This window comes from Biomphalaria glabrata, chromosome 16, assembly GCF_947242115.1.
Source record: "Biomphalaria glabrata chromosome 16, xgBioGlab47.1, whole genome shotgun sequence".
Classification (NCBI taxonomy): Eukaryota; Metazoa; Mollusca; class Gastropoda; family Planorbidae; genus Biomphalaria; species Biomphalaria glabrata.
Window position 1 is genome coordinate 2,433,164 of NC_074726.1, and position 21,273 is coordinate 2,454,436.

A 21,273-nucleotide genomic window follows, 5' to 3' on the forward strand; every position below is an offset into this window, starting at 1 on the left:
ATGGGAACCAAACACTACATATCTTTGTTATATCTGTGAACACTGAAGGTTGGTATCAAACAAAATAATTACCTACCAATAATTAATTGACTAATCGGTAATCACTGAATACTGATTGTTTTCTTGTTGATACCAATGACTAATTGTGCTAGAATTTCAACTTGATCCCAGAACCCACACAGACAGACAGAGTAAGCGGATACAAGCTTTGTAAAAATAATCTTTGAACTTAAATGTTTGCCTCCTTCAGTCGTAGAACGACTATGGTTCATCTCGCACACTTCCTCGTGTGGCTGTGGAGCCCTATTTTGGAGAGATACCCTCGTCCAGAAATATTTCAGGTTAAGATGTCTTTCGCTTCGGTGGTAGAGGAGCTGGCCATTTTTCGCATTGTCCGTTTTTCTTCCAGAGCGGAGTCCCATGTTCTTTCGCTGTCTATAGCTTTCTTGGTCACTGTCTCTCTCCATCTGTTGCGGTCTAGATCTATGTCTTCCCAATGGTCAGTATTGATGTTCACTGATTTGAGGTCACGTTTTATTACATCTATGTAACGGAGGTGCGGGCGACCACTTTTTCTTGTGCCAGTCGCGAGTTGTCCATAGAAGATGACTTTCGGGATGCGCTTGTCCTCCATCCGGCGAACATGTCCAATCCAGCGCAAGCGGGGTTGTCTGAGGCTGTAAAGATGCTGGGAATACCTGGGAATAATTCTCCGTCCCGTTCTGAACTCGTACTGTACCAAGACCATTCTTTATAGAAGGCCTGAACACTGACCTGCAACGTCACGATCTGTGGCCAGTGGAGACCATTAGCTCGTTGCCACGACACAGGTCTTTAATCAAAAGATTATGTCTGCGTAATATAGGCAGGACTGTATATGTATTATTATTTTTGAGTTTGTATTTTAAAAAAAACAGAAAGTCTTCCTTTCAAGCCTTGCGATCTATAGGTCATGTTTACGAGGATAACATGTGGCCAGCACAACGACAAACCGCATTTATTTTTCTCCGACTTATGTCAAATACCTATTACAGCTGGGTGCACTCAGACGTGCCATAAAGATCTCGAAATTGAAAATCCTTGTCTTCACCAGGATTGGAACCCGGGACACCCGGTTTAGAAGCCAAGCGTCTTACCACTCAGCCACCGCGCCTTCGTGAGTTTCATTGACAAACAGACCAATCAGACACATGCACTATTGATTGAACTCATTGATAAACAGACCAAGTCAGCTTTAATATCTTCAATTATAACGAATTAGTTCCCAATGGGAACAGTGCAGTCTCAGTCACTGCAGTAGCCATGTAACTCCTCTAAAAGCATAGCATCAACTTTTTTCTCTCTCTCTAAACTAGTTTCGCTTTGAAATAATGTCGTCATATGTGTAGGTCGCCTAAGATGCATCTTAATATAATAAAAATAAAAAGAGAATCGCTTGTGTCAATGAGTCATTTATTATAGAATGCATGCAGGTCTATACAATGTAAACTCATCACATTGTTATGAATAATGTAAAATATTTTTTGTATGTATTTTCCATATTTTATTCGCTTTCGAAAAAGTTAAAATATTATTTTTTTTTACCAAACTTCTTGCAATTTGTTAAGAAATGAATATTGGCTTGTACGAAAATAAAATCTTAGTTTCATAATGTTTATCACAAGTTCTTTCTATATGGTTATGAGGACATTAACATTTGTTATTGGCGTATCTTAGGATTTGTTTGTAAACGTTTTCTTAATTTTGTGACAAACCGAAGAAAAGAAATTTCTGTGTTTCGAGGCTATCTTTCTGTTCTGTTTATCGATCTCAGGAATTCTATTTGTGACGGAATACAATTCAGCCATTATTCTTTTTCTCTGTTGCTCCCATTCCGCTTCACTCTCTTTCAGTTTCTGAATCTCTTTTTGCTGCTGTTTCTCTTCGCCTTTAAGTTGTTCATTGTTCAGTTTTGTTTCTCTTAGCCTCTGAGCCAGCAGGGTCGACTGAATCGCGTTCTCTTCTCTTATCTGCTTTTCCAATTCCAACAGCCTCTTGCAGAATTTAATCTCATCACTTATTGATGACTTAATAGTTTCGAGGTAAATCAGTAAATCAGCAAGTATTCCTGTTTTGTTATCTGTCGCCATTATCAAGGCATATAGCTTATTAATCCTCTCCAGTAGTGGTTCTAACGGTGCAGGATTAAAATCAGTTTTAACAATTTCCAGTGCACGTTTAAATTTGTGCGAAATAATTTTCGCTTCAGTTATTGTCTCATCAGTTATCTGTGGCTCTTTGGTGCTCAGCATCAAGGCCTCTCTTTCAGTTTTGGCTAGATCGAATTGGTCGTTGGTGTAGCGGCAATTCTCCAGTTTTAGGCTGTCAACAATCTCTATCAGTTTATTGACTTGTCTTTGTCTCTTGTGTCTGTCTGTTGTTTGATTGTCAAATAGAATGACTCTGTTGTTACACTCTTTCACCAAGTCAGACAAAACACCTTTTTGTGATTGTATCCAATCTTTAAATTTGTCTTTAACTTGAGCTTCAAACTGATCGCCATACGTCAAGACCAGTATACAAAACTTCCTGACAAAACTCTGACCAAATACTTTCTTTAAGAAGTCTATAGTCCCTTGATCCTCTTTCGTGAATCGGCCACCAAATTTTACAACCAAAAGAAAGGCGTGGTAGCCTTGTGGGTTGATGGCGATAGCCTGGGACAGTGCATTGACTACAAAGTTTGTAGTTTCATCATTTTCCCAGTCCGTGTCTCCAACCCCTGGACTGTCCACTATTTTGATGGTCCTTCCATTAACTTCATTCGCCTCATCGCAAACATCTTTGGTAACAGAAGTAAAAGAAGGCTCACTAACAAATGCGTCGCAGTTCAGTATAGAGTTACCCAAGGCGCTTTTTCCATAACCAGTTTTTCCAATCAGTAGCAAGTCAATATTGTCGTTAAGGCTTGACCTGTAGAAAAATAGAAATATTAAATCTTGCACATGTCTATATAAATCAGTTTTTTTACACGCGTTTTTCATGCTCAGAGCACTAGTGAGCGGGGGAGGTAGTATCTATGATATACTGCCTTTGGGGGCTCGTGAACCACAGCACAGAAGGGTTTTAAACTCAAACCCACTGGTTTATGCCTCTTAGACACTCATACCACAAACCTATCACAGTGCTACTTTTTGCAAAGTATGGATGTATGCGGGTGTATCAAATATGTGAATATTTAATCCTCTCTCGCAATTAAATGATAAAATATTGTTAATTAATTAAGTAAGTATTGTTTATTAAAGTATTATAAATTTATATGAATTATATACTCACCTTGTGTCACCTTCATCTGCATCTGTATTAATAAACTAAAAAAAAATGGCAAAGGTACAGCATTACTTTAACAGTAAACGAATTCAATACATTGTCGTTTACAAAATTTTATTTCTTTACACATTAGAACAGCGGTTCTCAACCTTTTAAGCTCGGCGACCCCTTTTTACAAAATACCACTCTGCCGCGACACCCCCCCACCGCAATAGACACACACAGCAATAGAAGAATAGACAACAACAATTCTTATTTTTGATGGTCTTGGGCGACCCCTGGCAAATCGTCAATCGACCCCCAAGGGGGTCGCGACCCACAGGTTGAGAACCCCTGCATTAGAAAGATAGATAGATAATTCTTTTACTATGAACACTTTGTTTTTTGTTTTCAATAATCTTTATTTTTATCATGACGAGAAGAGAGAGAGACAGAGAAGAAAGAAAAGAGATAAATACAAAGAGACACGGGCGCGTTGTCCCATTGAAAGACAGAGCCAATGAAATTATTAGAAACATTTCTCTATTTTAACTGTCTTAAAAGTGATAATCAATTTGGCTGCCTGGTCGTGCGGTTTGCGCGCTGGACTGTCGTTCAGATTTATCGATGGTCCAGGGTTCAAACCCTGCCCGCTCCCATCCCACGTCGTCCTGCGGGAGGTTTGGACTAGGAAGTAATTATCTTCAACTCTGAAGGAACATCCGAAACATGTAACACATTTTACAAACATTTTGTAAGTTTACTAATAAATATAATGAAAATTGCGTTAATTTTCATACATACATACTTACCATATCTATAGTGCCTTGATGTTGCATTGTCACTGAATTAGCCCCAGACTGTTGCTCCGTGACATGTTCTACATTTTGATTTTCTTGTTCAAGTGTCAGATCCTTGGGAGGGGATGACATCGAGCTTGTGACACGTGACTGCGTTACGGAGACATTAGTGAGACCTCGTCTGGCTGGCTTTGGGGGCGTCTTTGGTGGCGCTAATTTCCGGCTGTCTATTAATTGGAATTTTTGAAAATGTCCAATTTTGTCGTTAAATGATTTATGTGAAGGGTCCTCTTCCATTGCCGGATTGAAACTAAATATAGATACATTTTGAATGAAATGTTCCAACAATAATTAATAAATAAAATATGGTTGTCAGGGATGAATGTGTGTATGTGTGTATAATCTATTTTTATTTATATGTCAGAATGTATACACGAATGACCGGAAGTGTGTAAATACAATATGGTTGTCACTGATGAATGTGTGTATTTGTGCATAATCTATTTTTTTTTATGTATGTCAGAATAAATGCACAAATGACCGGAAGTGATTTAGTTTTCATGATATTCGTGACCAATTTGTGAATTAGGCCCTGAGAAATAATTATAAATTGTATGTTTGCATGCGTGATGACCAAGTTATTAAGTCAACTTGTCGATTATTACAGTGGCGTAGCTTTGGTGGGAGGATGGGGGGAAGATTTGAAAATCCCCCCGAGACCCAACTTTAAGGGGACCCCAAACGGGCATTCGAATTTTTTTTTTTACATTAGATATTAACTATTACACCATCATCTCATGTCATGATGTCGAATGTCAAAATGCAGGGGCCCCTAAAGAGGTCAAGCCCACGGGCCGCTCAAATGATGGCCTGTTCTTAGCTACGCCACAGGTTTATTAGGCCTAACTTTAAACAAAATGCTACTTTCCTTTGTGACATGAAATGTGTTTTAAAACAAGTTATCTTTCGGGAAAATTCCCAGGGAGCCTAAATATGCTTCACTACTCTCACGCTTAAGCTTGCAAGCAGGACAAGGTCAAGGCTAGTCGGAAGAATGTAACGTCACAATATCAGATTATGACTGAATGGAATTTAAATAGAACAATCACCTTTTTGGAGATTTATGAAGAAAAAAAACGTTATGACATGCATTATCACATAAAGCCGCTTTCCCCCCGCCCCCCCCCCCCCAAAAAAAAAAGAAAAGGTAGTAAAACTAAAGTGATAAAAATTAGTAATAATGAGATAAGATAAGATAATTTTATTGATCCAATCAAATGGAAATTCAGTTTGAGTACAAGTGACAACATCAGCGTAACTACTGTACAATAACAGTAGAGATGAAAAATTCGAACAACATTCACACACGAAACACATACACATTCACAACCAGCGCTTTATGAGTTTGACTTCTACGTACTTCTCGATGACGACAGCTGATCTAATCATGATTAAAACACAGGGCATAATTGAAGATTCTAACTGTCAATAAAAAGTACTATATATTTGTGTTAACCTTGTTATCAATTAAGTCCCGAGATTTAAAACTAAATATCTTTGAGCTAATACACAACAGCACAGCGATAAAGATTAAGTTCTTACATTCAATATTGTATGTACAAGTAAAACTAGCAGAAATGTTACATACCACTAAGAGAATCAAGTGAAAAGGTTTTACTCACATCACTGAACTGTCTCAGCTCAAAAGTATTCGAGAAATTGTTTTTCAAATGCTAAACATCTGAAGAAGATTTTTACTACGAACTAGACCTTTACTTGATCTTCACTGATAGACGTGGAAGCTTAAAGGGAAGCTATTTAAGTATGAGAAAGTTGTTTTTTTTTTACTGCTGACAATCAGAATGTGCAGTTTATGGTGTTGATAAGTAGAATATCTAGAAGCAAATAAAAAAAATATTTTGCAATGGAGGCAGTTAACTCTCTTATCAAAGATTCACCTGCACTTATCCTTTAGTTAAGGAGAGGTGGCTGAGTGGTTAAGCGATCGGCTTCCGAAACTGGCGTCCTGGGTTCGAATCTCGATAAAGACTGAGATTTGAATTTCAGGATTTTTAGGGCGTCCCTGAGTCTACCGAACTCTGCTGGGTACCTGACTTAAGTTGGGGAAAAATAAAGGCGGTTGGTCGTTGTTCTGCCCATGTGACACCCTTGTTAACTGTTGGCCATAGAAGCATATGATCTATACATCATCTGCCCCTTAGATCGCAAGGTCTGAAAGGGGAAATTTTCTTTTTTACTTCTTTATCCTTTAGTCTGTTTGACTGTTGGGGCACCACACAAGATCCGTTGACTGCCTTTTTCGGTTCTTTTGCCTTGGATAGAATCTCTTTCAATTACTGGCAAGTCCAATCTTTGAGTCTCTGGTTACCTTCATAATGCTTTTATTTAAATTGTCCTTTTCATTATTGCCCAGAGTGCCCCATGCATTACTCTGTCGAAAGTTTTCTTAAAATTAATAAAGACATGAAAAATATTCTTTTGGTGTTGAAGATATTTCTCTTTGAGTATCTTGATCCTTAGGATTAAAGATTAAGAATTTTTTAAAATGGTGTCTCCTTTGCACATGTCATATTGTCTAATTATAAAATGAAATTAATTAACGTCGTCTAATTGATTTACTAATAGACTATTCTATTATTTTCATTCATCCCTGTGTTGTCATCTACAACGAATAAAGTTCCACAAAGTTTCAGCTTGATCCGAGAATGGGAAGTGGGAGAAAAAACGTGTACAAGATTGTCCCAGATAGACATAACTCTTTCTCCTCCTAACTGGCGATACCAGCGTTGATTCCACCAGAATGTGGTAAATAATTACGGAGAGAAAGAGTTAAGGCATATGTTGTTCTTGTTGTTTTCAGGACACCTCAGCCTTTGTGCTTTTCACTAAGCCATTGCATCATGGGTATTCTTGGGCTCAAGGCCTCTTTTTGGGGATCTTTTTTATATTGAAAAATTGTACATTTTATATGAATGTTGATTATGAAAGGAATTAAACAAAAGTATACAACATAATGAGGTTGGACATAAATAGTAGATTATAGTAACTTGAGGATTGATACATAAATAATAGATTATAGTAAATTGAGGATTGATACATAAATAGTAGATTATAGTAACTTGAGGATTGATACATAAATAGTAGATTATAGTAACTTGAGGATTGATACATAAATAGTAGATTATAGTAACTTGAGGATTGATACATAAATAGTAGTTTATTACACATAAATAGTAACTTACAGATTAAACTAACTAAATCTTGGTCTGTCTTATGAAGAAATGATCTCCGGACTTTGTCGTATGGTGATTTACTTTAGCTCTAATGTTGAAAATCAAGGCATATGTCATATACTGCCAAAATAATTTTGTAAGGAGTTAACATGTTTGTTTTAAAGTTGAAATACACACTGTTCTTCCTAATTCAAACATTATCGTAGTTGTTAGAATATAGGATCAAATCCACACACAGCTTTATGAATAAAATACAAGTAAAACTACTTCATATTAAAAAAAAAAGAAATCAAGAAAGTACTTGTCAAATATTTAACGCTAAAATGTGAACATCTATATCAAACATCACTAATGATACGAACATAACGTTAATCCCTCAGAAAACAACTACAGCGTATGCAAAGGGAGGCTACTGCTGAAAAAAAAAAGGAGCAGACGACGGAACGATACTACTCTCAATGGGTCCAATCATGCCATACCTGTGTCACTCTTGCAAGCCATATTATTTACAGGTAGCTATATTATAAGATCTACCTTTACCATAAACAAGGAAAATAAAATAATTAGTTTACCATTTCTGTCACCGATTTTGGGAATTACCAGTTAGCTATTCTGCTACTGCAGTCAAAGATCACTTTTACATAGACAGTAGTCATACTGTTATTTAATAAGGTCTATATTATTCAAAATTGATAACTACATTTTTAGTTCAAAATTATTATGATAAAATGTAAATAACCCTTTCAGACTTTACAATTTCAATATCCCTACAATATAATGAAAATAATGTCAACACAATATAATGAAAATAATGTCACCACAATATAATGAAAATAACGTCACCACAATGTAATGAAAATAGTGTCACCACAATATAATGAAAATAATGTCACCACAATATAATGAAAATAATGTCACCACAATATAATGAAAATAACGTCACCACAATATAATAAAAATAATGTCACCACAATATAATAAAAATAACGTCACCACAATATAATAAAAACAATGTCACCACAATATAATAAAAATAACGTCACCACAACGACCAACCCGCCCTTACGTTTGTTCAGGTACACTTTAGACGTGGGGAGCATGCTAGCAAACTCGAAACTCAATCTCCGTCTCTATAGGGATTCAAACTTGAGACAGAAGGGTTCGGAAGCGGAGCCTCGGCCTAGAGACTTCCTCCCCAAGAAAGAGAGTAGCTTCATCTAGCTTCATCTCTTTCTCTGCGTCTTGTAAAGTTTTCTAATGCTGGTGTCACGTGACTAAATAAACCTTTGTCATGTTCTTGGTCTTAAAAGTTTCTGGTTGACTCTTGAGAACGAGGAAGGGGGTTGTTTATCTATTAATCTAATGCAGTGTTTCCCAAACCTTTTGAACTAAGTGTACCCCTTTTATCCTTTTGTGATGCTGAGTACCCCTTGCCTCACCCCCACCACACTGTAATTCATTAACAGAACATAATAAATGGGTATGTAAAAAAAAAATAGTTTATGAGGTCTTCCCGTACCCCTGAGAAACACTGATCTAACGCAATAGGTTTGGCCTAGCAATTATCAGCATTGTGCTTAGATAGTTATTTTAAATGTTCAATGTCATTTCTTACTGTTCTTATTCATTGAAAGTGTTTTGAGTTTCTATTTCTTGAGTGGCTTAAGCGTGTTCCGTTTAAAGACAAGTTCTATTATACGAGACACTTGCGAAATTTATTATTCCAAATAAAATGCATTCAATTAAAAAGTAAATGATCAATACGAGATAGGTTTTGGACTTAAATATTTGGACACACATCTCACATTCTATGTCATCACTTTCTCTCTATTTTTGTTTCACTTTCTCTCTTTCTCTCTCTCTTTTCCAACTTCTTTTTTCTCAGTCTTTCTCTCCACTCCTCTCTCTCTCTCCATCTCTTTCTCTCACCCCCTCTCTTTCTCTCTCCATCTCTTTCTCTCACCCCCTGTCTCTCTCTCTCTCTCCATCTCTATCTATCCATCTCTTTCTCTCTCCATCTCTTTCTCTCTCCATCTCTTTCACCCCCTCTCTTTCTCTCTCCATCTCTTTCTCTCTCCATCTCTTTCTCTCCATCTCTTTCTCTCTCCATCTCTTTCTCTCTCCATCTCTTTCTCACTCCATCTCTTTCTCTCTCCATCTCTTTCTCTCTCCATCTCTTTCTTTCTCCATCTCTTTCTCACCCCCTCTCTTTCTCTCTCCATCTCTTTCTCTCTCCATCTCTTTCTATCTCCATCTCTTTCTCTCACCATCTCTTTCTATCTCCATCTCTTTCTCTTTCCATCTCTTTCTCTCACCCCCTCTCTTTCTCTCTCCCTCTCTTTCTCTCTCCATCTCTTTCTCTCTCCATCTCTTTCTCTCTCCATCTCTTTCTCTCTCCATCTCTTTCTCTCTCCATCTCTTTCTCTCACCCCCTCTATTTCTCTCTCCATCTCTTTCTCTCTCCATCTCTTTCTCTCTCCATCTCTTTCTCTCTCCATCTCTTTCTCTCTCCATCTCTTTCTCTCTCCATCTCTTTCTCACTCCATCTCTTTCTCTCTCCATCTCTTTCTTTCACCCCCTCTCTTTCTCTCCAGCTATATTAGGCAAAAAGCAAAGCATTTAAATCTCTCAGTACCTGTTTCTCTTTCTGTCTCTCTCTTTCTCTCTCTCTCTCTCTATTTCTCTCTCTCTCTCTCTCAGTCAGCTGTATAAATCTAAAAGCAAAGTAATTCAATGAATAAGTCTTTTATTATATATAGATATATATGTTTACATCATTTTAGCGGCCCCCGAAAGGAGAAAAGACGCTATTAGTTTTGTGTGGTTTGTCTGTCGAATCGTCCGTCCGTCCGTCCCGTTTAGATCTCGTAAACTAGAAAAGAGAGTGAACATCCGACATCATAATATTATAGAAAATTCAAAGTTCTGATGCAATGGCTACTTTTTTTCTTTTCTAAAAGCGAAAAATCAAATTTTTAAAATCAATTATACAAGCAGTTTTTCATAAAATACACCATTTTTACAACTATTTACTATTAATAGTAACAAACACGGGAGTTTTTTAGTAAGGGAGACGACCATATATCATTTTTTCAACACATTTATGCAAACGGTTTTAGATATTTGTCCCAAAATTATTTTTTTTTACAATTATATTGATAAGTTTGGTAAGTTCTGTCATACTAAGTATTACATTTACAAGAAGAAAAATTATATTTAATATGCATATAAGTGGAACATAATTCAAAACAACAATCAATAAGTAGTTTTTCATATTATTGCGTGAACCGCAGCAGTGCGCCGCGGCCATTGGACACTAAACTAAAGGATTTATTTTTTTAAACGGAAATATTTTTATATCTTGAGGCTTTGAATATATGAGGGGGGTGAAATGACCAGGGGATGAAATGACCGTGGGATGAAATGACCAGGGGGTGAAGTGACCGGGGATGAAGTGACCGGGGGTAAAGTGACCGGGATGAAATGACCGAGGATGAAATGACCAGGGGGTGACGTGACCAGGGGATGAAGTGACCGGGGATGAAATGACCGGGAATGAAATCTGTATAGATTAAAGATAAGAGTATACTATTGTCATTATTTACAATTATTTATACCAAAAAATCTTTTGTTCGCTAGACATGATGCTTTTTTTCTTTGGCCCACCAAGTCAAGAAAGTGGCCGACCTCGGTCCTAGTGCATTACCTGCTGCATAACAATGTAATTAATACATAAATTGCGTTAAATCTATTTCTAAGTCGTCCTGTACCGGTGGTAGATCTATGTCTTTTGATTTTTTCGAGAAAGTCTTCGCAATCTTATGAAACAGGGAAGATAAGACATTTTTTCTATGCTTTTCTCTAACTCGTGTATATTGTTCTTCAATCTCAGGAATTGTAGTTGTTATCAGCTCAAACTCTGAAGAGTGGTCTAATTGGTACATCTCCGATTCGTCTTTTTCTCTTTTTAGTTTCCGAATTTCTTCTTCCAATTTCTGAATTTTGTGTAATTCGGATTTCTTTCTTTCCTGGCTAAGGCGATCAAAGTTAAGCTTTGCGTCTTTGAGCTTTTGATTTGATTCTTCTAACTGATAATCATATTTTGTTCTCATTTCTATTTCTACTTCAGATATCCTCCTGCATACTTTTATTTCATCACGTATAGAAGATTTGAGGGTCTCAATGTGTATCAGCAAGTCACCAAGAACTCCTGTTTTGCTGTCTTTGTGCCTTACTGAGTCACACAATATATTGATTCTTTTTAAAAGTGGTTCGAGCGGTGCGGGGTCATAATTAGATTTAACAGTTACTTGTATTCGTTTAAATTGTTTAAAAATTAAATTAGCTTCTGTCATAGCTGCTTCAATTATTAGAGGAGCTTTTGAAGTAAGTTCTAGGGATTCCCTTTCAGTTTTGGCTAGATCAAACTGATCGTTGGTGTAGCGGCTATTCTCCTGTTTTAAGCTGTCAACAATCTCTATCAGTTCACTGACTTGTCTTTGTCTCTTTTGTCTGTCCGTTGTTTGATTGTCAAATAGAATGACTCTGTTGTTACACTCTTTCACCAAGTCAGACAAAACACCTTTTTGTGATTGTATCCAATCTTTAAATTTGTCTTTAACTTGAGCTTCAAACTGATCGCCATAAGTCAAGACCAGTATACAAAACTTCCTGACAAAACTCTGACCAAATACCTTCTTTAAGTAGTCTACAGTCCCTTGATCTTCTTTCGTAAATCGGCCACCAAACTTTACAACCAGAAGAAAGGCGTGGTAGCCTTGTGGGTTGATGGCGATAGCCTGGGACAGTGCATTAACTACAGAGTTTGTAGTTTCATCATTTTCCCAGTCCGTGTCCTCAACCCCTGGACTGTCCACTATTTTGATAATCCTTCCATTAATTTCGTTCACCTCATCCCTGACTTCTTTAGTAACTGAAGTACTAGAAGGCTCACTAAAAAACGCGCTGTGGTCAATAATTGAGTTACCCAGAGCGCTTTTCCCATTTCCAGTTTTGCCAATCAGAAGAAGATCGATTTGATCATTAAGCATTGACCTAGGAAAAAAAACACACAAAAAAATGTACTATTTTATGCTTTATGTAATGATGTGAAATCATTATTTATTGTAGGGTTACTTTTTGATTTGTTGTGATGTTTTCGCCAAACCACGTAATGAATTAAGGTAATGAGAATGTTCTATGTCAAACTAATTCATCTATATTCAAGTCACTTTTTTGGACCAATGTTGGGGGGGGGGGGGTAATCGGAAATAAATTCTCGGTTCTGCCATACGAAAAGCTTTTTTTTTTTAAGTTGATCAAGCCTGAATTTGATTTTTTCGAGCTTCCTCGATGGAAACAGTGGCGTAGCTATGGTGGGGGAGACATTGAAAATCCCCATGGCCCCCACTTGAGGAAACTCCCAAAAAAGTGTTAGAAATTTTTTTTTACATTAAATATTACCCCATCATCTCATGTCGAGCGTCAAAATACAGGGGCCCCTAAAGATGTTAAGCCCCACGGGCCCTAAATGATGGCAAATTCATAGCTACGCCACTGGATGGAAGATCGCCGTGTTAAGCCACTGAACTATTCAATAATAAATATAAACAAGAAAAACTTTTAAAAAACTTTTGTTAAAAAAGAAAGCTTATACGAAGTGTAGGCCTACTTGTATCAATTAGCTTGGCTCAGCCATGGGGGGGGGGAGGGGATGACAAGTGACTTGCGCTGGGATTAGGATTAAAGTGAGGAGGATTCGCGCAACACGTCGACCTCACTCTCTCGCCCTAAAGCCCGTCCTTTTCCGGTAGCAAGATTTGGTCAAGACGTCCGGGAACAAGTTTGGGTGCAGTGGATGACCAGAGACTTTCTGTGTGTCTTGTCCTGCTCTTGAGTGCTCCACAGCACTGTGCTGGTATTTGCCTTTCTGTCCGATTAGTCTAGTTTTGTGACATTACGCACAGGCCGCCAAGTCCAGACTTCACATGCTAGGTTTGACAGAACCTCAGTGTACTGAGTGCCATGTACACGTCAGATACCCTCTATCTGGTTTAACCGGCCAGTCAATGCCGTTTCCGGGGTGTGGCCGCTGCGCATGCTACAGCTTCTGGGAGCCACAGGTGAGAGTTGGGTACCGAGTGGGGACCAAGAGTGAGCCAAGCTACCCTCAAAAAGAGGGTACGACTGCCTGTCCACTAGAGGTGCTACCCCTCCTAGATACCCCAGCCATGTAATTAAATTAGTAATAGATGTAGACTAACAATAATAAATATGTGCGATTAGAACTATTTTTTTTAAACTAATTGTCTTTGTTTAGCGCTATTTCATACTTTTAGTTGTCTCACTACGCTATGACCCTATCACGTATCTGGACCAGTTGGGTAAACGGGAAGGGGGGAAGAAAGAAAGAAATATCTGGGTGGAGTTTTACTGTAACTGGGTTTTTAAAAGCATTTGCAGAAAAAAAAATGTGAGGGGGGGGGTCGGGAGTATGAATTGGATTCGTGGCTAACGCTTAAGCCTACTTAAGCAGAAGAGTTAACGACTCAGCTAGTGAGGTACATCTGACGAGAGAAGATCTTATCTTATATTTTACTGACGTTGCTTTAAAAAAAGAAGATAATCACGTCTTACGTATTTCATGTGTCAATCTAGTCTAGAATATAGAGTTATATTTTGTTGTCCCAATTTAGAGCGGCAACCTATAAGTGGGACTCATTCAGCTTTATGCCAACACTTCAGGCAAGTACAATTTACTTCCCTTGTGCGAGATACCAACAAAATAATTAAGTACCAATAGTTAATTAACTAATTGATTAGTTGTTTTTTTTAATTCATCTTGTGTTGTCACGTACAAGAAATAATTGTGCAAAATTTCAGCTTCATCCGAGATATGGAGAGCTCCCTGATTTGGAAACCACTGCGCAGTTCATCTCATGTATTGGTCTCGTCATCTGAACACTCCAACATAGCAATGTACAGAACGAAGAAAAAGAATAAGAAGAGATTGGGTGCCGGGAAAATAACGTGTAAAAACTTTTTTACCAGACAGACAGACAGACAGAGTTGGTATAAGCTTTGTAAAATGGAAAGTTTTATTAACTTAAGTTGTTGAAAAAAAATTATAGCAAACAAACAAGCTCTCTACACGGGGGTTATGTCTCCTTAGCTTGCAGCAGTGTTTCCCAAAGTGGGGTGCGCGTACACTCAGGGGCAAGGGAAGACTTTGGAGGGGGTATGCGTTACAGATTTAAAAAAATAACCAGTTATTATTATTATTATTGTTATAAATTAAAGTATGGTGTGTGTGTAAGGGGTACTCGGTATTACACAAATTATGAGAGGGGTACACATAATTCATAAGTTTGGGAAACACTGGCTTATCTTCTTATCTTATATAATAATAATAAGGCTTGTCTTCGAATCCGAAGATTAGATTAGGAGTGCAGTATTTTCCGTGGCTGCGCAACCCCAGCTGTCACCTACATATTTTGCCACATCCAGGGCAAGCATAACCATTGTCCGCAGGTGGTCGATTTAGATTTTCTTTTCGCCGTCTGCGTTTGTCCTCGGCAGCAGATTTTTTTTTTGGTCTCAAATGTGTATCCCGCGGCGTTCGTGATTGACCTCCAGCTGTCTCGTTCTGAGGCCGCATGAAACCAGGTGCTCTCTTCTATATATAATACAGTTACTTCAAAAAAGAAGATGATTACGTCCTTAGCGTCATGCCTTTAGTCATGCATGTTAACCAATGACTTAAATTCTGCCAAGTCACTGGTTTTCCTGGCTGGCTCAGACAACCCATTTCATGCTCTAATAACACCAGGGATGAAGGAGCATTTGTACAAATTTGTCCTAGCATATGGGATGAGGAATGTGCCTTTATCTTTGTGTCTTTCTGATTTACTTTATTAAATTTTGTTTATGTATTTGAAGATTATGGTTCAGTGTTTTATGTATAGTTGCTACTTTACTTTTGAATATTTACTATTAGAGAAGAATGTAGCTGAATAAAAAACAAGTACATTTCACGTGAAGATAAACAAAGTTTGCGACAGTCTACCGAACAAGCGGATATTTGGCTATTCTTGGTGACATTTATTCTAATATCCACATCTAAATTCTAAATTAGTTTGCTCTGTTTTGGAAACTTTAAAAATTGAATTGTACAAAAAAGCATTATGTATAAGTAAGTACCTATTAGATCTTGTGTTCAAGTTTGGTCCACAAGTCATTGAGTCTTGTCTTTGTGTCCTTCCCTGTGAATATTTTGAGAAGAGCTAGTAACATCAGTGGAAAAACTTTAAATATCTTTTTAAACGGGGAGGCCCCCAACGATCGGATGCCTTTGGTCTTATATTGAAGAGGGTTTTTTTTTTTATCATAGCTATTGCCTAGTTTGCCATAGGCGGTTCTGCAAGAATACAAAGTGAAGAAGCGGCGAATGCAAATGCGAAGCCTACAGTCACAGGTATACAGTACAGTGTACATATGTGTATGTGTTGTGTACATAAGAGTACGTGAAGTGTACATTAGCGTACGTGCAGTCTACCTGAGAGTACGTGCAGTGTACGTCAGAGAACGCAAACTGTACTTATGTGTACGTGCGGTGTACAGAAGTATTCACGATGTGTACATAAGAGTAAGAAAACTGTTCATTAGAGTACTCAAACTGTACATAAAAGTATGTGCAAAGTACACAAGCGTATTTGAAGTGCACATATGTAAATGTGCAGTCTACATGAGAGTACGAGCAAATTACATAAGAGTAAGTTTTCTGTACATGCGATTACAAAAACTGTGCATATGAGTACGGCCTACGCAAACTGTAAATAAATGAATGTCCAAAGCATAGCAGAATACTCCAAGTGTACAGGCATTATAAGTATTCAGTAGAATGGCGTTTGTCTAGGGACGTTGTGTCCATCAACAGATTTGATAATTGCAGTTGTTCATTATGAATTAAAGTAAGATCATAACATTTCATAGTACGTCTACTTACACTCTCTGCATGTCCTGGATGTCTGAGCTGTACTGGACTAGAATCATAGGGCTGCTCTTCAGTAGAAACCGAATCCTGCATCTGTTGAATAGTCTGAGGTGAAACTACGTTAGCTGGGCCTAGGTGCAAGGATGCTGGCTTTGGGGGAGTTTTTGGAGAGCTTTGTTTCTTGGCTTCCATTGAAATATTTGAGTTTTCAAACATTCCTTTCATGTTAACTACAGATCGACGCTTGGAACATTCTGCCATCTCAGCTTGATTTAGAAACATTTGAATTAGAATGTCAAAAAAAATAAATATATATATATATATATATAAATTTAGATTAGCACCCTAAAAACTACAGTTTCGCATACACTTATAAGCAAGACGGTTAATTATTTTTAAAATTTAAAATGTAGCATGCTTACAATAGTATTTCTCTTTTGGTTAAAAAATAAGTTGAGGTAAATTGCAAAATATCAAATAAAAAATCCAAAGACATTATTTCTTGAGTTTTAAAACTGAACGTACCTGTGTGAGAATCCATCCTATGAAAAATGTCTTTCCACTCTGCTAGTTCATTTTGAAATATCTGAGCTAGCTAGCAAGAAATGAAACAGCCTAAACATTTTTTCTAAGTAAGTTTTCATTGTTAGCATAAGGAAGTTATATAAATATGCCAAAAGTATTTACCGTTTTGACGTAAATATTCTTATTTCTTTTTATTTTCATATGTTACTATATTTAGATGCTTATAGCAAAATCACAGTGTATGGGAGTATTACTGTCATTGGAAGACGAAGCTATTTTCTGTTTTCCATGTTTTGATATAGTACAAAATATGTAGGTCACAGCTGGGTCTGCTCAGCCACGAGAAATACTGCATTCCTCACTAATCTTCGGACTCGAAGACTAGCCTTATTATTATTATTGTTATTATTATTTTTATGATACTTACTGCTGACCTTTATACTACTTTTATAAATAGATTTAAAAGTCTGCCCCATGACAACACCCTTCCCTCCCAAAAAATGTAAGCATCTAATGTTGATATATAGAACTGAGTGACTTTCAAGCCTCCTGTAGTCGTAGGACGAGCGATAAATAACTATGATAAGGGATGCTACGTCGTCGCCCACTAAGCAGACCCCCCCCCTTCCAGAAAAATTCACCACAAACACACTCACAAATTCATCTGATGGCTGCCTGGTCGTGCAGTTTGCGCGCTGGACTGTGGTTCGGATTTATCGACGGTCGAGGGTTCAAACCCTGCCCGCTCCCATCCCCCGTCTTCCTGCGGGAGGTTTGGACTAGGAATTAAATTATCTTCAACTCTGAAGGAACATCCGAAACATGTAATACATTTTGATGTGTTCAAAGACACAGCAATAGCAGATATAGTTTAGGAAACACGGCTTCGCAGTTTCAGCCAGCACATGTTAACGAACACTTCCGGCCTGAAACTTCCGGCCTGAAACTTAATGGTTAAGGCGCTAGTTCCCCCTGTCAAAGATTTCCGCTTGAATTAATATCTGACCAGACTACACCGAGACTCGAACCCAAGACCTGCACGTTTAATTTTAAACGCTTTATCTGTCAGCCACCAATATATATATTAAATATTATTTTTAAATGCCTACTGATAACAGTGTTGGAACCCCTGGTATGTGCACAATATCTTATTTTTACTTAATAAGCATCTATAGATAATTGAGAATACTTAATGTATAATACTTAAGAATACTTAATATATAACAATAATAATAATAAGGCTAGTCTTCGAGTCCGGAGATTAGTGAGGAATGCAGTATTTCCGTGGCTAAACAAGGCAAAAAAAAAAGGGAGGAATGGAGAAAGACGGTCGACAAGTCTTGCCTGGTGCCCCTACGGTCCAACAGACTAAGGGATAGGTAAAGGTAAATGTTATATCCGCACATAAACACGGCTCTTGTGAAAGCAATTGTTACACATTACATTCTAACTCTCTATATTGCGAAACTATTTTTTTTATTTTTTTTTCTACACCGACATAGATATGTTGTCAGGCAAATGTATTAATGTTGGCTGTGGATTACATACAGATATTCTATAGACTATTTATCTGTAGCTGATAACCATTGAAGCCTAGTAGACCAAAGAAAAATGTGAGATATTTAGATTTTAAAAAAGCCTGTTTTGTGGATGGGCATGGTTGACTTGTTTTGAAAGGACTGATAGAGGCTAGAGAAGACGTATGAGATGAATCTCTGGGAATACTGATGTATAATAAACTATAATGACATATAAGTACATATATAAACCATATTGGTTAATAAATATAGTATTGTAGTTTTATTTAACGATTAAAATAAATTTTGAACAAATATTTAATTAGGAACTTAATAGCTAAACCATTACATATAAAGCCATTTAAATTCTTTAAATTGTATAATATATTTTATTTGTTAATGTAATCTTTGTCACATTGAAAGACATCATATACCGAGACGGGTGAGGATCTGCTAGTCCAGCCTATATCTAGAACATTCTCTTTAGTAAATCTGCTAATTCAACTGGTTTAGTGTCATTGTTTAACCCTTAAAATAGAGATCTAGACTAAGCTAGACTTACTTTTTTTTAAAAGGCATGCGCATAACTTTAACTTGGATTAGATCATGGATTAGATCTATGGAATTTACTTTTATATCTACACATTTATTTGGCCTGCGCTTTGACAAATAACTAGTGTAGAAACATTTAGCATTTAAATGACTTCATCAGTCTAGTCCGAGGCATTGTTTGACAATTACACTTTAAATGAATCTGGTGTATTTTTTTGCCTCAAAAAGTTGCCAGGGTGGAAACTGTCGTTAGAGGAAATTAGGCTAAATGGATAGCGAAACAAGACTCTCGTTTGAGTACCTTAGGAGTGCGAGAATATTCTAATGGCACTGTGCGGGGTTGTAAAAGAGCTCCCACAACCTTGTCAACAATCCAGGCTCCGTTCTTCAAAAGCCCGTTTCATAAAGGCGTGTCCCGCATGGTTAGCCTGATATAGAATAGGAAAATGGTTGTGGTCCCCGGTGTACACGGCCTTAAGCCGCGTCTCTAGTCCATGAGTCCGGAGTGATGTCACTGGAAATGAGAGTGTCAAAATAGACACGAGTAAGACCCTCCACCAGACAGAACACACTGTTCAATTCGAGAGAGGGGGCTCGTGTTCGCTTTTGCTGGCCTAGAGTTTTAAGAGCCTATGGTTTAACAGCACCTGACAGTTTCAAATGGTTGTATTAGTTTTGAAAAGAGGGGATATCTTCGAACAATGTTGTAAGATGTCTTTTACTGACTGGTTACAAGATGGTCATTAAAAAGCCTTAATGGCGGCGTGTAACGGGAGAGCACTATTGTTTGACAATATTTTAAAAGACATGGAAATACAAACGGAATAACTGTTCAGTCTTCTGAACATGATTGATGAGATTATACTTTGTCATATATTTTTGTTAAGGACATTAAACTTTTAAAATTAAAATTTCTGTTTCACCCGAAGGTCGAAGCCAAATTCCTTGATCATTTTGCATCTGTTCATGTGTTTATAGAACTTGTGATGTTGCTTGTTCAGGCTGTCTTGAGGTCAACTATGGATGACTGTTGAATTTCAACCAATTACTCTGCAAGCGTTTGGGTGTTATTGTTCGGGCGTATTCCGTGTAGTTGATCAACAATCCAGACAAAACAAACACATCGGTTTTAACTAGTAAAGAGATGTAGTCAACGCTGAAGAACAATGTAACTTGTATTTATTCTAAGAAAAAGGCCACAGTAAAAGTCTCTGTCACTAAACACGTCGTTACCCTAGAGCAGTGGTCTTCAACGGGGGCGATATCGCCCCCTTGGGGGCGTTTTCGAGATTTTGGGGGGCGCTGGGAGCCAAAGGGGCGGTAGAGGGGCGCTGGGCACAATAGGGGGCGGTAATGGGGCGTTGGACATAAAGGGGGAAAGAAAAAACTTAAGGTGCACTGAACAAAAGAAATGTTACAATATCCTTCAAAATTAAAGCTGCAGAATTACACATAGACAAAGTGTTGTTACGACAACTCGATGGTATGTAATGTCATATTGTTAAGAGTTTTAGTGTATTGCCACTAGATAAAAAGTATTCCGATGTTCTACTTTGAATGACGGCATTTTCAGATGAGGTTATATGAAACCAACTCGGTTTCACGAACAGAGCAATATCCAAAAATAACTTAAGAATTCATGAACAATTATAAACATCTACAATTAAACAATATATATATATATATATATATATATATATATAAACGGCAAAGCATGATATGTTTTATTGGCTTCTTAGAAAAATGCATAGCTTTTTCTAAGCCTTATGATATTGTTTGAAAAGTGATTAAAACTAAAATTATTTTTTTTAACATATGTTACACAAAAAGACATTTTTTCTGTTTGTGATGAAATTTTATTTCAAACTTGTCTAGTTCTGTAGCTTATAAAGACATATAGGGAAACATCAATGGTTGGACAATGGCTTCAAAAGTAATATAGAAATACAGAACATAACTATTCACTATTCACCTTGGGAGTTATGATACACAGGCAACATCTTAAGAAAAGTTTAGCCTGCAACTTCATTTCAATTTAAATCTAATTATAAAAATTGTAAATAAAATAGAAACCCATGCAGAAAATAATCTCATCCTTCAACAGCTTTGTGAAACAAATGATGAAAAAGATGTTAGACTATTGTTGTAAACTGAAGTTCGCTGGATTTCGAAAGGGGTTTGTTATTGCTCGTTTTGTTCAACTGTTGGCGGTGACTTAAAGCTGGCTAAAAAAATGGTTCTTCATGGTAGGAATCTAACGCAAATAAATGAAACCAACCTTCGACTGCAAGGAAAGAAATGTACTTTACAATTACACCTGAAAACAGTAGGCCCTAATTTTCCAA

General features: G+C 37.2%; 3 protein-coding genes across 3 annotated transcripts in view; 1 reads left to right on the forward strand and 2 right to left on the reverse strand.

The window, feature by feature from the left end:
* Positions 1-21,273, forward strand: part of LOC106075706 (uncharacterized) — a 73,796-nt gene that overhangs the window by 12,259 nt on the left and 40,264 nt on the right. The gene's annotated exons all lie outside the window — the stretch shown is intronic.
* Positions 1,470-7,033, reverse strand: LOC106058610 (uncharacterized). The gene is made up of 4 exons (XM_056013735.1): positions 5,771-7,033; positions 4,101-4,398; positions 3,316-3,350; positions 1,470-2,952 (listed from the first exon to the last, which is right to left on the reverse strand). The coding sequence occupies exons 2-4, from the start codon at positions 4,383-4,385 to the stop codon at positions 1,713-1,715; spliced, it is 1,560 nt and encodes a 519-aa protein (XP_055869710.1). The 5' UTR covers positions 4,386-4,398; positions 5,771-7,033; the 3' UTR covers positions 1,470-1,712.
* Positions 9,347-17,418, reverse strand: LOC106052194 (uncharacterized). Its single transcript, XM_056013733.1, has 4 exons — positions 16,860-17,418; positions 16,347-16,600; positions 15,542-15,603; positions 9,347-12,397 (listed from the first exon to the last, which is right to left on the reverse strand). Exons 1-4 carry the CDS (start codon positions 16,873-16,875, stop codon positions 11,068-11,070), a joined length of 1,662 nt encoding a protein of 553 aa, XP_055869708.1. The 5' UTR covers positions 16,876-17,418; the 3' UTR covers positions 9,347-11,067.

Bases quoted from the DNA above. Each gene is read 5' to 3' on its own strand.
- LOC106052194 (XM_056013733.1), bottom strand. The intron at 15,604-16,346 runs GTAAGTAGACGT...AAATATTCACAG, and splicing joins ATCCAGGACATGCAGAGAGT to GGAAGGACACAAAGACAAGA. The intron at 12,398-15,541 runs GTACTTACTTAT...TTTTTTTCCTAG, and splicing joins TTGAACACAAGATCTAATAG to GTCAATGCTTAATGATCAAA.
- LOC106058610 (XM_056013735.1), bottom strand. From the start codon at position 4,385: ATGGAAGAGGACCCTTCACATAAATCATTTAACGACAAAATTGGACAT. The intron at 3,351-4,100 runs GTAAGTATGTAT...ATTTTTTTTTAG, and splicing joins ATCAAGGCACTATAGATATG to TTTATTAATACAGATGCAGA. The intron at 2,953-3,315 runs GTGAGTATATAA...ATTTTTCTACAG, and splicing joins GCAGATGAAGGTGACACAAG to GTCAAGCCTTAACGACAATA.